General features: G+C 38.5%; 1 protein-coding gene across 1 annotated transcript in view; it reads right to left on the reverse strand.

Annotated features, from left to right (window-relative positions):
- The window catches only part of ANKS1B (ankyrin repeat and sterile alpha motif domain containing 1B), a 1,178,069-nt gene that overhangs the window by 676,038 nt on the left and 482,319 nt on the right, over nt 1–19,712 (reverse strand). The window contains exon 12 of the mRNA XM_069585128.1: nt 12,674–12,854. Coding sequence (XP_069441229.1) covers nt 12,674–12,854 — 181 coding nt within the window. The remainder of the gene's footprint in view (nt 1–12,673; nt 12,855–19,712) is intronic.

Here is a 19,712-nt window from a genome sequence, read left to right on the forward strand (position 1 = left end):
TGTGATTTTCTAGTTTTAATTTTCTACATGGCAGGCAGCCTCAGGGAGGAACTGTACTGTTTGTAAATAACAAACTACTTAGTTTAGAGGACTTGACATATGATTTGTAATGTTACCCTGTTCCAGAGGATTATAATTAATAGTAGAAACAAAATCCAGTTGAAGATATATAGCCTACAGCATATCAATGGCCTAGGAAATGCGCAAAGGGAACTAAAATGGAGCTGAAGGTTTCCTTTACATTTACTTAGTAGTCAAATCAAGAAGAAATGTAAAAAATACTTTGAAGTTATGCAATATATAATCTAAGTCCTTCATCTAAGACAACAGCTTGTCAAAATGCTAATTGTTAGGAACTGAGAGATTTGTTTAGTTAATAATGCTTCCTTTCATGTGTGCTATGTGTTTTCCAGAAGGAAATCTACAATCTATTATTAGCTTCACATAGTCACTCTTGATTATCTGAGTTAATAAATAGAACACAGACATCTGTGCAAATAGAACACAGACATACAATAGACATGTTTCAGTTCTAAAATGGAGGGCAATGCAAACATTGCATCTTTGACTGTGGAATAAATCTTGCTTCTCTGCAGCATAGTTGTCTTCCTCCTTACTCTACTAGTTTTTCTAAGCAAAAAGAACAATGCCAGGGAAAATTCACACCCACATATAAATGCCAGTTCACTCTAGATTCTGTGAACTGTTTGCTAGAGCTTAGAATTCTGTCAGTGGTGGTCATTTTGCATATTAGATTCCGAACATGTTGAAAGTTCTCATCTTCAAGGCTCCAGGTCCTAATACAATATTCTCAACCTCACATATAGCTAATGTAGAGACTAGCAAAAGCAGGGTAAAGAAAAAGTCAGTTTGGGGAAAGAAAAAAGAACCCATACTATATATTACTTTGACTTTGTGAAAAAGGAGGGCTCACTAAAGTTTTTGCTGTTGTTTTAAAAATGAAGCTTTAGGCATTGGTCTTTTAAAATAAAAAAGGGAAGGAAATTAGAAATTAGCACACATTGTCAGATTGCTTTTTAGAGTGATAATAATTATTTTGGCAATGACAGGTCAACTACTTTATAATTATCTAAGGAAAATGAATAGCTTCCAAATGTAAATAACTGCCATCTTTTTATCTGTGAAATCAGATATATTATGGAATAAAAATTTACAATAAAAATGGCATTTCTCTCTGAGGCATTTTAATGAAATAACCACTAAAATGAAAGGTGGGCTCCATGGCTCAGATGAAAAAATGTAGTTATGAGAAAAGCTGGTCTGACCCTATTGTATAGGTAGAAATAGACACATATTAGGTGGTAGAATTCCAAAAAAGAAAATGTTTATCCAGTTATTCAATTATTTATCATTTAGTGAGCATCTATTGTAAGTCACTGCGAGAAGCATTGCAGATAGGCCTTATCTGACACATGGTCCTTGCATTTAAGGAGCTCACAGACATGTAAACAAGTACTTTTATATAAAATATCCAGTAGTAGAGGTGTGTGAAGCATGCTAAGGGGGCACATACATGAAAGAACTGTTGAAACTAGAGAAGGCTTCACAAAGGTGGCTGCCCTTAGCCAAATACCACACAAGTTTACCAGGTGGATTAGATGAGAAAGCATTCCAAGCTGACTGCAGAGTACACAATGAGTCAATAATCAGGAACTCTAAGAACAGTATTCTTACAAGTACTCAGTATGTTGTGCGTATGTGTGTGTGTGCTAAATAGTCTCAGTCATGTCTAACTCTGCGTGACCCAATGGACTATGGCCAGGCTCCTCTCTCCATGGGATTCTCCAGGCAAGAATACTGGAGTAGGTCCCCATGCCTTCCTCCAGGGGATCTTCTCGACCCAGGGATCGAATCCACATCCCCTGCAGTCCAGATGAATTCTTTACCACTAAGCCATCCAGTACATTAGGTTAGAGGTAAATAGAAAGTCAGAGCCAAATTATCAAGGACCTCATTGGGCAAAGTAAACCTTTTGGACATTGTGATATGGATGGTGACAACACATAAGAGGTTCTTAAACAGTGGAGTGGCATAATCAGACAAATGTTGAAAAATTAACTCTGCTAGCTTTGAGAATAAGCCAAATCCTGGAGAAGGTGGCCTGGTTGAGAAGCATCAAAAATAGGGGGATTTCAGGTCTTCATGATCCCTAAGAGTCTCCTACTCTCTGGCTTTTGCCTTAACATTTCACTGTTAGAATTTTAAGTTTACAACTTAGTGCCTGTTAAAATAAAAAGCATAATTTTGGGGAAAAATGATATGATGGATAATGTCTACATGCATTAATCAAGCCGGGCTTCAGGACATACTTTAATAAAGGATTCAATTTTCAAATTCTTCACTTTTAGTCATGTCTCTAATCATACTGAGAGCAAGGGACTAGTGACGACCCAGGGTGAGGGGAGGCGGGGAGGCGGGTTTCTTGAGACCAAGCAGATGGAGAGAGTCTCTTGCTCCCAAATCAAGGGAACACTGGAAATTGTATTCATTTTCTCTCTCTGCATAATGAATCACAGCAAACAATGGCTTACAACAATATACATCTATTATCTCGCAGTTTGCAGGAATTAGGAGTCTGGGCAGAGCTTAGCTGGATCCTCTGCACAGGGCCTCACCAGGCTGCAGTCCAGGTGTTGGCCAGAGCTGTGATCTTATCTGAGGCTCAAGGTGCAGTTGCAGTGCTCACAGTCTTCTCTAAAGCCAGTAATGGACAGAGAAAGATGCTCCTTCAAGTTGCTAACCTCTAGACTCCTTCAGGTGGAAGGAGTCTGCCAATACAGGAGATGCAGGAGTCATGGGTTTGATCCCTGGGTCGGGAAGATCTCTTGGCAAAGGAAATAGCAACCCACTCTAGTATTCCTGCCTGCAAATTCCCTTGGACAGAGGAGCCTCGTGGGCTACAGTCCTTGGGATTGGACACAACTGAAGCAACTTAGCACATAGCATGGACTCCTTCTTAAAGGAATCACCTGATTAGTTCAAGCCCACCAAAGATATATCCCTTTTGAGTAACTTAAAATGATCAGGACCTGAATGTCATCTTTAAAATCCCTTCACCTTTGCCATAAAGCATATTATGCCTCTGAAAGTGATACTTCATCATCTTTGCCACTGGCGAGTATAATAGCAAGTTATAGGTCCCACACACACTCAAAGAAGGGGCATCACAAAAGTGTACGGATGCAGAAGCATGGGGGTGAGAACCATGGGGCCATCATAGAATTCTGTTTATCACAGATGCCAAGAGTCAATTAGAAGAGTTCAAATCACAAGAGCCTAGAGCTAGGTAGGCAAGAAACAACTGGTCAGTTAAGTAGGTAGTAAGTTACCCAGGAGGATATCTGGAACAAGTTCTGCTATGGGCTGGCTCACTACACCATATGCATGAAAGAAGTCTGTGTTAAAAAGGCTGGGGTCCACGTGAATACACAAAGCACCAGCCAACATAGACAGGTGCAGAGCAAAAAGGGGGAAATGTTCTCCTGAAAGTAGACTGTAGAGATCAAGATGGGAATAGAGAAAAAGGTTCAGCAGTTTGGGAACTGTTTTTAACAGGGGTAGAGAGGAGATTTCTCCATAGGACAGAGCTGGAAATTCCCCTTTATTAAAAAAGCTACTGCCTGCTTTTCTCCTACTGTTATACTTTTAGATACAATAATCACACATATATCACACAAATATAACTGATAGCAGGAAATTTTTCAAAAGATATAAACAGTCTGGTAAAGAAAATCAGGAGAAAAAAACTATCAAGCCAATTAAAGTAGACAAGATAATTAGAGAGAAGATATATGCTAGACTGAATTTGAACCACAGAACTCTAGCTAACAAAACAGGTTTTCACATGAATTAGCAGAAGATAAAGCAAGAAAGATTAAGTTAATAAAAATTAAATTGTTTAAAAAAAGATTTTCAACACAAAAGTCTCTGAAACACTTGCTTTCTTACCTCTGCTGTAATGCTGGATGAATTGGCACTTGTAGAAGTTTAGGTATCCCTAGCAGTGACACAACTTGCAGCTTTCCCTGCCCTTCCACCCCAGGACACATAAAACTAAGGCACAGAATAAACAAAAACTCTAACTCTGCTCATCAGCATGTTGACCTGCTTGTTCCAAGCAACTCTGTGGATTTAAGACTCTGGTTGCCTGGCTGGACTCCTAGCTCTTGGTTGCTCTGTGTCTGTACTGAATTCTTAGTCTAGATTCTACTTACTGCCTAGACTATAATAACAGCAATACAAAATAATAATGTTCACATTTATTAAGTATTTCTGAAGCTACATTAATTAAGCATGATCCTCATGGCCCAGTGGTAAAGAATCCACCTGCCAATCCAGGAGACACAGGTTCAGTCTCTGGGTCAGGAAGATCCCCTGGAGAAGGAAATGGCAATCCACTCCAGAATTCTTGCCTGGAGAATCCTATGGACAGAAGAGCCTAGGGGACTACAGTCCACGGGGTCACAAAAGAATCAGACACGACTTAGTGACTAAACAACAGCAACAACAATGTTCATGTACTTTTCATTTGTTGTGCTGGGTAAGGTATTAGGGATAGTATTTCTCAAAGAAGGTATTAATATATTTTAATTCTTATACTGTATTCCATTGGAAACCTCTCTGCTCCCAGACCAAATACTGGAGACTTATGCCTTCAGGTAGGGGGAGGTGATTTAGGAAGGCAATAGACTTGAAAGTCAGACTCCCACTTTAGAATAATCAGAGGTAGGTCAATCAGAGTTAGGTCTGAAGAACTATTGTAATAATATAAGCAAATGGGAAGCCTTCTTCAGAAGAGGAAGGGCTGTTGAGACAGGGAAGATAAGAAAATATCTCTACCTGTGTATCCTATATTTCCCTTTCTGGCCTTGGCCTATAGAGACTTCAGTGTAATAAATAGGTATTACAAGGAAAGAGGGACCTGTATTCCAAATCTTATCTGGATTCTGGGTGTGGCCACATCTGACAGAACTTAGTAGTTCCACGTACACAGGATGGACTAGTGAGTTCCTGAGGATACATTTTTCTGAGTCCTCATTATTTTCCTAAATTACAAATGAGACCTAAATTTTCTGTGGTCTCAGAAGCAGCTGGGCTGAGAGCCAAGCAGGTTGCCATCGGGCCAGCTTGGCAAATGGAGAATTGCCCCAGAAGCTTGGGTGGACAGATGGCAGACACACAGACTTAGAGGGTCCACCTTACCAGTAAGAGATGCACTCAACTGAGCCAGCCAATAAGAGCTAGCCCTGGCCAGAATGATCCTGGCTTAAATTCATCACTTGAAGGCCACAGGTATACCAGCAAGGATGCCCAAGCCTACTAGCCTACTATCTCTCCTCCAGTGCTACCCACAGGCCACTTACACTACCCTTTTGTTAAGAATTTGAGCAAAAGCCAACTCAAATATTTCCTTGTTTAATTTTTGCCTTCATTGGTTATTCTCCAAGGATGACCTTGTTTCAGGTTCACAAAGAAAACAGGAGCAACATAGATAGTAAGATGCAAATTGGATCACTTCTCTCCACCAACACCTTCTCATTGCTCTTAGGTCTCTTATGCTCTTAGGTTAAAAATAAAAATCCAGAAAATAGCCTACAAGGAAGGCCCTGAACCACTGGCCTTCTACTCCCTCTAAAGGCTCAGCTCCTGCCACATCGCTCCTTTCTCTGGGACCTGTAGTTTCATGTTAAATTTTTTTATTTTTAAATTAATTTATTTATTTAATTGAAGGATTATGGCTTTATAGAATTATGTAGGTTTCTGTTTTTTACTACAGGGTTATTTTTTAAAATATGCTATTCCTTCTTTGAAGAGCAATCTTCCTTCATGATCTTAGCCTAGTTAGGCCCTCTTTGCCTCTCAAAGCTCGACTCTCCCATGTCAAAGCTTTGCAGACCCCAGATGAGATCATTTACATTCTTAGGTACTCTCCCAGCACCCTGAACTTTCTCATGATGCAATGAACCTAGTGAATGTATTTATCTTATGTTGCCCAAATAAACCAACAGTCCCAATTCAACTATTTTAACCTCAGTTCAGTTCAGTCATTCAGTCGTGTCCGACTTTTTCCAACCCCATGAATTGCAGCATGCCAGGCCTCCCTGTCCATCACCAACTCCCGGAATTCACTCAGACTCATGTCCATCAAATCGGTGATGCCATCCAGCCATCTCATCCTCTGTCATCCCCTTCTCCTCCTGCCCCCAATCCTTCCCAGCATCAGAGTCTTTTCCAATGAGTCTTCACATGAGGTGGCCAAAGTACTGGAGTTTAAGCTTTAGCATCATTCCTTCCAAAGAACACCCAGTACTGATCTCCTTTAGCATGGACTGGTTGGATCTCCTTGCAGTCCAAGGGACTCTCAAGAGTCTTCTCAAACACCACATTTCAAAAGCATCAATTCTTCAGCACTCAGCTTTCTTCACAGTCCAACTCTCACATTCATAGATGGCTAGTGGAAAAACCATAGCCTTGACTAGATGGACCTTTGTAGGGAAAGTAATGTCTCTGCTTTTAAATATGCTATCTAGGTTGGTCATAACTTTCCTTCCAAGGAGTAAGCATCTTTTAATTTCATGGCTGCAATCACCATCTGCAGTGATTTTGGAGCCCAAAAAATTAAAGTCTGAAACTGTTTCCACTGTTTCCCCATCTATTTCATATGAAGTGATGGGACCAGATGCCATGATCTTAGTTTTCTGAATGTTGAGCTTTAAGCCAACTTTTTCACTCTCCACTTTCACTTTCATAAAGAGGCTTTTTAGTTCCTCTTCACTTTCTGCCATAAGGGTGGTGTCATCTGCCTATCTGAGGTGACTGATATTTCTCCTGGCAATCTTGATTCCAGCTTGTGCTTCCTCCCGCCCAGTGTTTCTCATGATGTACTCTGCATATAAGTTAAATAAGCAGGGTGACAATATACAGCCTTGACATACTTACTCCTTTTCCTATTTGGAACCAGTCTGTTGTTCCATGTCCAGTTCTAACTGTTGCCTCCTGACCTGCATACAGATTTCTCAAGAGGCAGGTCAGGTGGTCTGGTATTCCCATCTCTTTCAGAATTTTCCACAGTTTATTGTGATCCACACAGTCAAAGGCTTTGGCATAGTCAATAAAGCAGAAATAGATGTTTTTCTGGAACTCTCTTGCTTTTTCCATGATCTATGGGATGTTGGCAATTTGATCTCTGGTTCTTCTGCCTTTTCTAAATCCACCTTGAACATCTGGAAGTTCACAGTTCACATACTGCTGAAGCCTGGCTTGGAGAATTTTGAGCATCACTTTACTAGCGTGTGAGATGAGTGCAATTGTGCGGTAGTTTGAGCATTCTTTGGCATTGCCTTTCTTTGGGATTGGAATGAAAACTGACCTTTTTCAGTCCTGTGGCCACTGCTGAGTTTTCCAAATTTGCTGGCATATTGAGTGCAACACTTTCACAGCATCATCTTCCAGGATCTGAAATAGCTCAACTGGAATTCCATCACCTCCACTAGGTTTGTTAGTAGTGATGCTTTCTAAGGCCCACTTGACTTCACATTCCAGGATGTCTGGCTCTAGGTGAGTGATCACACCATCGTGATTATCTGGGTTGTGAAGATCTTTTTTTGTACAGTTCTTCTGTGTATTCTTGCCACCTCTTTTTAATATCTTCTGCTTTGTTAGGTCCATAACATTTCTGTCCTTTATTGAGCCCATCTTTGCATGAAATGTTCGCTTGGTATCTCTAATTTTCTTGAAGAGATCTCTAGTCTTTCCCATTCTGTTGTTTTCCTCTATTTCTTTACATTAATCACTGAGGAAGGCTTTCTTATCTCTTTTTGCTATTCTTTGGAACTCTGCATTCAGATGCTAGAATAACAAATTCCCACCTGATTGTATGCACTAAACCAAATTACTCCAAGAGCTAACTATATATTTTCATATTTTTTAATATTGCAAAAGTCAATATTTTATTTCTTTGTCAAGCATCTGCTAACCTACCTCTGCCTTCTGTGTGATGTGCAATGTGCACAGAAAGGCACTGAAGAAAAGGCTCATGATATTAGATGGGAAACAGGAAACCAAAAGTGTAGGAGAGGCACCTCATGAATTATCAAGAACTAAGAATATATTTTATTATTAAACATATATGACATGTTATATAAAAATATTTTTTTTCGTTTGGCTACCTAAAATCCTGTTCTACTTAAAGCACCGAATTTAACAAGCAATAATTCAGATAATTTGTATAATGCACATTCTAAGGCAATAAGCCTCGAAGATATAATTGCCCATTATTCTCACTAACCCTTAATCCTTCCTCCATATCAGCCCATCCTGAACCTCAGTTTGGATCTCAGCAGACCAGTTTTGTCCTTCATGCTGGCTGGAGTCCAGAGATTTCCTCAGCTGCTTGTGTCCCGTGGCTGCTGGAGTAAGATTAACTCAGCTTCAGGAGTTCTATTTCCAGTCAGTGTGAGCTAATTAAAGGGAAGGATTTCGTTTGCCTCTCTGGCAATCCCTGAGCAGCACAAAAGGTCCACACCACCTTCTTCATTCTAATTTTAGTTTTCCTCAAATGTTTCTTCTCCCTTGCAGAAAAGCATCCTATGCTGCTGTGTACTTAAAAGCTCTTGTTTTTGTTATTTCTCCCATTTGGAAAGAAACTCTTTTCCACTTTACTCTTTTTAGATTTGCTCCCTTCCATCAGTTTTATCCAGTAAGGGGTGATAGTTTGAAACTACTAACAGAACTGGAGATAATGTTACCCAGGGTAGGTAACATCTTTAGTAGGGACTCAAAGGTGCCAGCTCACAGAAAATTTTCATATATGCAGAGCTTTCTGGAAATAAATTTTCATAAAGAGGAAGTATGTTTTATTTACTGGTGAGTGTCAATAATATACAACACACCTGTCCCTAACAGTTTCACTGAGGAACTCGGAACTCGTAGGTCATTCACTGTGGGCTAAGACACTGTCAATATTTTTTGACCAATACTCTTTACTTTCAATAAACATAAAATTATCTCATAGCTTCCACCCTCTGTCCTACCCTACTGAAAAATCAGTCTTAGCTATGTACTCAGCTTCAGTTCAGTTCAGTTCAGTCGCTCAGTCATGTCCGACTCTTTGCGACCCCATGAATCGCAGCACGCCAGGCCTCCCTGTCCATCACCATCTCCCGGAGTTCACACAGACTCACGTCCATCGAGTCCGTGATGCCATCCAGCCATCTCATCCTTGGTCGTCCCCTTCTTCTCCTGCCCCCAGTCCCTCCCAGCATCAGAGTCTTTACCAATGAGTCAACTCTTCTCATGAGGTGGCCAAAGTACTAGAGCTTCAGCTTTAGCATCATTCCTTCCAAAGAAACCCCAGGGTTGATCTCCTTCAGAATGGACTGTTTGGATCTCCTTGCAGTCCAAGGGACCCTCAGCTTACCTACTTGAATATCCAATAGCATTTCTTATCCATAACTAAGCTTCCTCATAAGAATGCCAACTCCATCCTTCCAAAGGTCAAGAGAGCCAAACATCCTTGAGTCACACCATTGGTTTCATTTTCTCCAACACTCACTGGAAGATTTCCTCCTACCTTGTTCCTCCTCAGACTTCTTAGCTGTTGTTGCCCTTTATCATCTCTTTCATCAAGCTCAGGTTTTGATCTCCTATATACATTCACTCCATATCATGTATACAATGACGATGTTCACGTTCTTTGTCTTTGAAGACAAAGAATGTGAACATTCAGCTGCCTACATGACACATCTATTCATATACCTAATAGGTAGATACTACTTAAAATGAACTCCTGGTAGAAAAGGGAACCTCCTACACTGTTGGTGGGAATGCAAGCTTGTATGGACACTATGGAGAACAGTATGGAGGTTTCTCAGCTAAAAATAGAGCTACCATATGATCTAGCAATCCCACTCCTGGGCATATATCCAGAGGAAACTCTAATTTTAAAAGATACATGCAACCCTATGTTCATAGAACACTATTAACAATAGTCAAAACATGGAAAGAACCTAAATGTCCATCAACAGATGAACAGATAAAGAAGATGTGGTATATATATAAAACAGAATACGATTTAGCCATAAAAATAATGAAATAATGACATTTGAAACAATATGGATGCAACTAGAGATTATATATGAAGTGAAGTAAATAAGAAAGAAAATTATCAGGTGATAAAATTTGTATGTGGAATCTAAAATATGACACAAATGAACCTATCTACTGAAACAGGGACAGAGTCATGGATTTAGAGAACAGTCTTGTGTTTGCCAAGGGGGGAGGATTTGGGCAAGGGATGGAGTAAGAGGTTAAGGTTAGTAGACATATGCTCTCATATATAGAATAGATAAACAGCAAGGTCCTACAGTATACATAGAGAACTGTATTCAATAGTCTATAACAAATCATAATAGAAAAAATATATTTTTAAAATGTGCATACATGTATAACTGAATCACTTTGCTATATAGCAGAAATTAACACAACACTGTAAATCAACAATACTTCAAATTTAAAAAAAAGTGAACTCTTGATATTTTTACCTGTTCACCAAATCTGTTCTTCCCAGGACCTCTCTCATGTCAGATGCCATTAAAAATCATGCTTACAATTGTTTAGGACAAAAACATTGCAGTTATCCTTAATTCTTCTCTTTTTTTCATATACTACATCTACTCTATCATAAAATACTACAGGCTTTACCTTAAAAAAATATGTCCAGCACCCATCAGTTTCTCTCCAGCTCCACTGCTTCACCTTTGACCTGAGCTGACTTCCTCTCTCATCTTACTGGAATGCTACAATAGCCCCCTACTGGCCTTGCTTCCAGACTTATCCTCCTTCTCCAGTCCATTCTCAATACAAGAGTTGATGCAATTCTTATAAAATAGAAGTTACATCATGTCACTCTCCTGAAAGAGCCTGAACTGACTCCCAATTTCACTCTGAGTGAAATCCAAAGTCCTTAAAATGGCATATATTAGGTCCCGCATAACCCATCCCTCTCTTCTGTCTTACCTAAAATATTCCATATTTCAAAGAATGGCAGTGAGATTTGACTAATCTGCTTAAGCAAGAAATTTTAGGGTTTTTCCTGAACTTTTCTTCCTCCTCATCACACCTCTGATCAGTTGCCATGACCTGTTGATTACTCTTTCCTTGTGTTTCTCAAATCCATTTATATTTTCCATTGCTGATGGCCCTGTTGCATCCTACCTCCAATCTCACCTCATCTTGAATCTATTTGCTACATATTAATACTTTGGTGATCTTTCTACATATTAATACTATGGTGAGATGGTTGGATGGCATCACTGACTTGATGAACATGAGTTTGAGCAAGCTCCCGGTGTTGATGATGGACATGGAAGCCTGGCGTGCTGCAGTCCATGGAGTCACAAAGAGTAAGACATGACTGAGCAACTGAACTGAACTTATCTTTCTAGTTAAATGCTAACCCATTCATATCATCTAAGTCTGTCTGCCTCCAAAGGTAGACCCTCTTTACCACCTTTTCCTGATGATTCTCAAGTTGATACTTAGATTACATAATATACTGCCTAACAAGTAGGAAATTTTAACTATAGTTTGGGCTACTTTTGAAACAGTTCTCTTTTATATGATAATAAATTCATTGGTCCACTTATTAAAAGTGCTTTGCAGCAGGCAATTTGTTTGTGAGGTTGTTATGTATTAGTCTTAGTTCTATTAACACTTGACATTTTTATAATGATTAGTTTTTTGTGCATGCAATCATTTATAAAATAAACAGTAGATTTATCCATTAATTTAGATTATGCTTTTAATTCAAGAAAAGGTCAACCATCTCAGCATGAGTACAGATGTATAGCTGGCTCTTCTTTTCTTAAAATGACTACAGATTTCATACAATAATAGTATTTAAGAATAAAAAATAATATTAAACAATAATGATAGTACTAAATAAAAATATTGTTTCATAGTTTCCAAAATGCTTCACATAAATCAGCTCATTTATTACTAAAACTACCCAAAGAGCAGATATTATCTCCCCTTTCCAGAGGAGCAAATCAAAGATCAGAGAAGTTAAGTAATTTGATGGAAAGTACCTAGCAAATCAGTGACAGAACTGACTCAGAAAGTTGTTCTACTTCATTATACACCATGTGCTAATGCCTTTATATGCAGATTCTTAAATATAACATATAACAAAACCACCTATGAGTAAAATAACAAAATGCTATTTTTCATAGTAGATAAATTTGTGAAATTTATCTTAAACATTTTACTTTGTGAAATTCAAAGTTTTACCTTTCAATATAAAACAAATCAGCATTGTCCTTCCACATTATTATTAAATATCAGTTTATTCTAAAATTTTTGATGTGACATGTAGGTGACATAATACATTTGGAAACCATAACAACATGCTATTCAATACCATTTCTAGTTTCAAAAGGTTAGATTTTGGTTCTGTTTAAAGGTCAGACCTGAAAATATGCCAATGATTACATTATTCCACACATTTTGGATGGTGCCTTTAAAGTCTTGGCATGAAGTCATGAACAAAAAACACAATGAGATTTGTATGAAGATCCCTCTTAACTCCTCTAACTCATAAAGGCTTTGGTTTTAAAAACTCAACAATATACCTGCATAAAATGAACGGCTTTACCTGTATCGCCAGTTTCCTTGTTCTTGACTTCTGTGTTTGCTGCAGAAGAGGTGAGTGGACTAACTGGAGGGTTGGAAGTAAAGCTTGTACACCCTGTAGATGTGTTGATTTCAAAATATTCTTGGTTGTGATTCATTCGATGAAAATCCAGAGAAGACACAATAGATGTTCGTTGTTTAGGCTAAAATAAATGAGCATGATAAAAGTATTAATAGGATCATGCTCATCTTCAGCCCAATTCCCCATCAGTTTAATCTAAGTGATTTTTTTTCAGTTACATTGTCTGTTTTTTACACATAAAATATAATTGTGTTTTACAGAGAGACATTAAAAAGTCCCTTAATTCAATAATAAAAAATGTTTATGAAAAAATGTCATGGCATAGTTGATAAAATAATTTAGACTTTTTTGTTAGATTTCTCCAGAAGACTGCAAAAATACAGTGCTCAGAATTTCTCTTAATGATCAATTCAGAAAGTTGCAATTTTGAGTCACCTTTCATTCAGCTAACATTTATATAGAATTCTGCATTTGGCAGACCCTGAGAATAAAGAGTCTAATAAAGAAATAAAAGAATCCTTACAATATGGAAGCATAATTAAGGCAGTTCCATTTTTTAATTTTCTATATAGTCCAAGGAACTGGGAATATTTGATATTGTCCCCAAGTATCATATGCTGCAATTTCATCATTAAAATGAAGTAAATTTGTATGGAACATTTTCTAGGATCTAAGAATCTATTTGTATTTGTAGTGAACTTTGATTTCTTTTTTAAGGATTTAAATTAATCCCCAAATAGCAAAAGGAAAAAGTAAATTTAAACATAAATGTTAAAATCATGGAGTAACAGCAGATATAATCTTTTGTCAGTAGTGGATTGTTCCCTATAGCAGTTTTCTGGTTTTTTTTTTTTTCCCCACAATTTTAATTATATTCACTTTTTTTTTCTTGCCTAGCAGAGGTTCCAACATTACCCTTCAGAAAAACTGCAGTCTTTTTGGCTCTCAGGATTGTGCACATTTCCTAATTTAAGTTTTCTTATGTTTTATTCTTATTATCAATGTTAATGAAATGTTAATCTCACAATAATAAGCGATTAAATACAACCTCTTTAAAATAAAGTTTATTGTACTTAACTTTCTGCAAAGTACAAAAAAAGTGCAATAAACTTTTGGCTTAGTAACACTTTCTCTGCCCTCAAATACTTGCTAATTTTATCACTGAAGTCCACAATTATTTTCCTGCAAAATATTCATGTTACCATTTCTCTTCCAGTTCATCATGTTTTTTGAAAAGCAGACATTACTTAGTCTGTAATCTAAAATAGCTGATGGTATTGAAAATGTGTTTTACAGAGTTTTTTTTACTTAAGGTGTTCAAATTATAACATGCTTTACACTTTCACCCTTGCAATATTTTCATAGGAATGGTTAAGAGGCATAAATATTGTTATATAAGAATAATTTATTTATTATTATGACACATGAACTCAGTAATGCAATTCAAATTAATACCCACATAGGACTCAGTTGCTTTTGAAGTATGAAAGACTGGTGTTCAATGTCAGGCTTGATTTCTCATGAAATGTCTGTCCTTGGGGCTACTGCTGCTGCTAAGTTGCTTCAGTCGTGTCCAACTCTGTGCGACCCCATAGACAGCAGCCCACCAGGCTCCCCTGTCCCTGGAATTCTCCAGGCAAGTACACGCGAGTGGGTTGCCATTTTCTTCTCCAATGCATGAAAGTGAAAAGTGAAAGTGAAGTCACTGAGTCATGTCCAACTCTCAGCGACCCCATGGACTGCAGCCCACCAGGCTCCTCCGTCCATAGGATTTTCCGGGCAAGAGTACTGGAGTGGGGTGCCATTGCCTTCTCCATCCTTGGGGCTACTAAATCTCAATTCACTTTCAATGTTCTTCCTACTAGACTATATAACTGCAATTAAAAACATGTATATGACCCTGGCTCCAATAGAAACACAGGTATGTCATTATCATGGTTTTGTCTCATTGTGTTGTATTTTATTTTTGTTTCACTTTGTATAAAGGCAGCAAACCAAATTTATATGATGTACCCTCTCATAAACATTATAAGGATAAAGCCAACTGATGTGTATGACTCCTTTACTTATAAATGTTTCTGAAATACATGTTTCTGAACCTTGACCACCCAATGTTTTAAACCCACTAGAAGTACAATTTGTTATACAATCAAGCAAGAAAATAAACTGTTTTTCTGCATTAATTTAGTCTACAAGTATTTGCTAACTGTATACTAAATTGTGGATACCTTAGTAAACAGTATGATACAAATAAGATGAGGAAGCCATTGTCCCTCTTCTCTGGGTGATTACAGACTTGAAGTGGGAAGAGGGATGGTGCATGAGGGAATAAATCAGCAATCCAAGGATTATGTGTCATGATGTGATAAGCATCATGAGAAGTGGACACAAGATGTAAAAGGTGAGCCTCTACTTTAGAGACACAATTAGGAAAAGCTTCTACAAGCAGGTAATTGATGGCTGAGTTGAATCCTGTTGAAAGTGAGTGAAAGTGAAAGTTGCTCAGTCGTGTCTGACTCTTTGCAACCCCATGGACTATACAGTCCATGGAATTCTCAGGCCAGAATACTGGAGTGGGTAGCCTTTCCCTTCTCCAGGGGATCTTCCCAACCCAGGGATCAAACCCAGGTCTCCCAAAGTGCGGGCAGATCCTTTACTAGCTGAGCCACCAGGGAAAGAAGAGGTGGTAGGAAAACAAAAGAGGATGGGAAGAGGGAAAGTGCAAACTGCAAAAGGTTCAGTATGGCTATAGAGCAGAATATGTGACGATAGCAAGTGGGTTCAAGCTGTGAGATATTGGATGTCTCAGGGGACAAATCATGAAGGGCTCTAATGCCATATTAAGGAGTTTGGTCTTTCATCTGACTATTTCAAGAAACCACTGGATGATTTCTAAGCAAGAGAGTTTCATAGTTGGGTTTGAATTTCAATAAAATCATTTTAGCAGTTTAAAGAATGAACAGGTAAGGGCAGAATCTGAGGAAGAGAGACTACAAGGATATTATTGAATTGAGCCAAGACATAATGGGGTCCTGAGGTACAGCAGTTGCAGTAGTGTTGGAGATCACAGATGTTTTTAGGGGATACTAAGGAGGTTAGTTCTGTAGATCTTGGCATCTGATTGGATGTGACAGTTGATTCTCAGGGAGGAGTCTAGGGTGACTCATAGGTTTCTTGATTGGGTAGATGCCAAAAGATATGGTTTTTGTGGGCAATATAATACACTCCTGTACCAGAATTACACAAGATGTACTCAGCAGTGGCCACAGGACTGGAAAAGTTCAGTTTTCATTCCAATTCCAAAGAAAGAAAGGCAATGCCAAACAATGTTCAAACTACTACACAATTGCACTCATCTCGCACATTAGCAAGTAATGCTCAAAATTCTCCAAGCCAGGCTTCAACAGTACTTGAACCACAAACTTCCAGATGTTCAAGCTGGATTTAGAAAAGGCAGAGGAACCAGAGATCAAATTGCCAACATGTGCTGGATCATCAAAAAAGCAAGAAAGTTCCAGAAAAAAACATCTACTTTTTCTTTATTGACTATGCCAAAGCCTTTGACTGTGTGGATCACAACAAACTGTGGAAAATTCATCAAGAGATGGGAATACCAGACCACCTTACCTGCCTTCTGAGAAATTTTTATGCAGGTCAAGAAGCAACAGTTAGAACTGGACATGGAACAACAGACTGGTTCCAAATAGGGAAAGGAGTACGTCAAGGCTGTATATTGTCACCCTGCTTATTTAACTTTTATGGAGAGTACATCATGAGAAATGCTGGGCTGGAGAAAGCACAAGTTGGAATCAAGATTGCCAGGAGAAATATCAATAACCTCAGATATGCAGATGGCACCACCTTATGGCAGAAAGTGAAGAACCAAAGAGCCTCTTCACGAAAGTGAAAGAAGAGAGTGAAAAAGTTGGTTTAAAGTTCAACATTCAGAAAACTAAGATCATGGCATCTGGCCCCAGCACTTCATGGCAAATAGATGGGGAAAGAATGGAAACAGTGAGAGACTTTTTCTTAGGCTCCAAAATCACTGAAGATGGTGACTGCAGCCATGAAATTAAAAGATGCTTGCTCCTTGGAAGAAAAGCTATGATTAACCTAGACAACAGATTAAAAAGCGGAGACATTAGTTTACCAACAAAGGTCCATCTAGTCAAAACTATGGTTTTTCCAGTAGTCATGTATGGATGTGAGAGTTGAACTATAAAGAAAGATGAGTGCCAAAGAACTGATGCTTTTGAACTGTGGTGTTGGAGAAGACTCTTGAGAGTCCCTTGGACTGCAAGGAGATCCAACCAGTCCATCCTAAAGGAAATCAGTCCTGACCATTCATTGGAAGGACTGATGCTGAAGATTAAACTCCAATACTTTGGCCACCTGATGCAAAGAACTGACTCATTGGAAAAGACCCTGATGCTGGGAGAGATTGAAGGCAGGAGGAGAAGGGGATGACAGAGGATGAGATGGTTGGATGGCATCACCAACACAATGGACATAAGTTTGAGTAGGCTCCTGTAGTTGGTGATGGACAGGGAAGCCTGGCATGCTGCAGTCCATGGGGTTTCAAAGAGTCGGACATGATTGAGCAACTGAACTGAACTGCACTGATGCCCGTATGCTCTTGGGACTCAGTATAGACTTCTTAATCTATATGATTATGCAAATCTACACGATATTTCCCTTTCTTTCTTTCTTTGAGCAGAGTACTGTTATTTCACTGTAGCATAGCTTCAATGTTCAAATAATATATCAAGAGGAAAGGAGAGAGGCTAATGGAAATTCCAAAGGGAATAAATCAGTGATCATCTGATCTCATTCTTATTTGGTTATTCAGAACTATCTCTAGTTATCATGAGTCAGCTTAAGGAACATTGAGGTAGTGAGGAACCATTGCCCGAAGTTCCCTGAGTATCTGAGGTGATGGAAAATGAGAATAGTTATATGTTAGTCATGTTCTAAGAAGGGGATCAGCAAACTATGTCCTGTGGCCCAAATCTGGCCTGTCTGCTGATAATGAAAATATAGTTTTATTGGAATACAACTATGTTCATTCATTCACTATTGTCTACAACTTCTCTCAACACTGCAGTGATAGATTTGAGTAGTTTTAACAGAGGCCATATTATCCACAACACCTAAAACATTTACTGTCGGTTTCTTTAGAGGAATTGTTAGCCAATCCCTGTTTTAAGGGATCATTTTACACATCATTTTAGTGCTCAACAAAACCATAAGCGTAGGTTCTCTTTTACTCCTCAGCCTTATGCGCATTTAGGTTGAGGCCATGTAAATCATTAATTGACTTGTTAGTAGAAGTGAGCCTTCTCCATCCCTCTCTTACTCACCAGATGATGTAGTTTCAAGATGAAGGGAGGTCAGTCAACCCACATCAGGCTTTATGAGAAGCTGAAGTAAACATCCTCTGTGTGAAACTACTGAGATCCTGTGTTTGTCTGTGGTGGTCCTAGAACTGCTTACTCTAACTAGCACAGAATGCAGTGGCTCAGGAAGGTTAAATGATCTACTCAAGATTACATAAGCAGTGGGATTTTCCTGGTGGTCCAGTGGTTAAGAATCCTCCTTCCAAGCATGGGAGTCAGGCTGCATACCTGGTCAGGGAACTGGGATGCCACATGCCACAGGGCAACTGAGCCCACAAGCCACAGCTACAGAGCCTGAGCATGCCACAACAACAGATCCTGCATGACACAACTGAAACCCAACACAGCCGAATACATAAACAAAAATAAGTAAATAAACATTAAAAAGTGAAATAATAGAAATATTTAAAATTTTTATTTATTTAGTTTAAATGGAGAACAATTGCTTTACAATATTGTGATGGTCTTTGCTATATATCAGCATAAGTCAGCCACATTCATACGTGTCCCCTCTGTCCTGAACCTGCCCTCCATCTCCCTCTGCACCTCATCCCTCCAGATTACATAAGTAGTTAGCAGGAAGGACTTAGATTAGAAAGAATGTTCATGTATTCAGACCTAGAGACAAACAGATGGTGCCTCATAAACACAAAGGACAGAGGCAGAATTAAAAAGAGATATCTATGGGTGGAAATAATAGCAATGGGAGAAAAAAATAAAGAGATGGTAGAGATATTAAAAATGGAGATAAAAGAGGATGAGTCTGGAATATTTGCTTAAACTTTTAATAGATTGTCTTTTTTAAAAAAAAAAAAAAAACCTATTCTGATAGAATCCTGCTAAGCCGTTCAGTATAAGAAAAAAAATATTTTTACAAATTCACTGAAATTACAAATGGAATTTGTCAAATTTCAATGTCTAAAATAAGTGGGTCCTCTAAAATATCTCCCCCACCTTGTGGCCAGCATTCATATAGCCCTAGCTTCCAAAGGACTTGCTCCCACACATACTCACTTAACTAGTCAGCAAACTATAGATCATGTGCCAAACTCAGGTTTCTGACTATTTGTGTAAAGTTGTGAGCTAAGAATATTTTTACATCTTTTAATGGCTGAAAAAAATAGGAAAATAATATTATGACAGTTAAAAATTATATAAACCAAATTGCAATGTTTTTAAATAAAGTTTTATCAGAACATAGTCCACGTTCATTCACTTATGAGTATTTAATTATACATAGGGACTTCCCTGGTGGTCTGGTGGTTGAAAGTCTGCCTGCCAATGGAGGGAACACAGGTTTGATCCCTGGTCCAGGAACTAGGATTTCACCTGATGCAAGGCAACTGCACCCTTCAACCACAACTACTGAAGCCCAAGTGCCTAGAACCTGTGCTCTTCAACAAGAGAATCTACTGCAAGGAGAAGACGGTGCATGTCAACTAGAGAGTGGCCCCCACTCACCAAAACTAGAAAAAGATGATGGGCAGCAATAAAGAACCAGCATGGCCAAATATTAATAATACATATATTTTTAAAGTATATATTGTCTATGACTGTCTTCAATATATGGTTCAGTTCAGTTC

Source organism: Ovis canadensis, chromosome 3 (genome assembly GCF_042477335.2).
Source record: "Ovis canadensis isolate MfBH-ARS-UI-01 breed Bighorn chromosome 3, ARS-UI_OviCan_v2, whole genome shotgun sequence".
Lineage (NCBI taxonomy): Eukaryota > Metazoa > Chordata > Mammalia > Artiodactyla > Bovidae > Ovis > Ovis canadensis.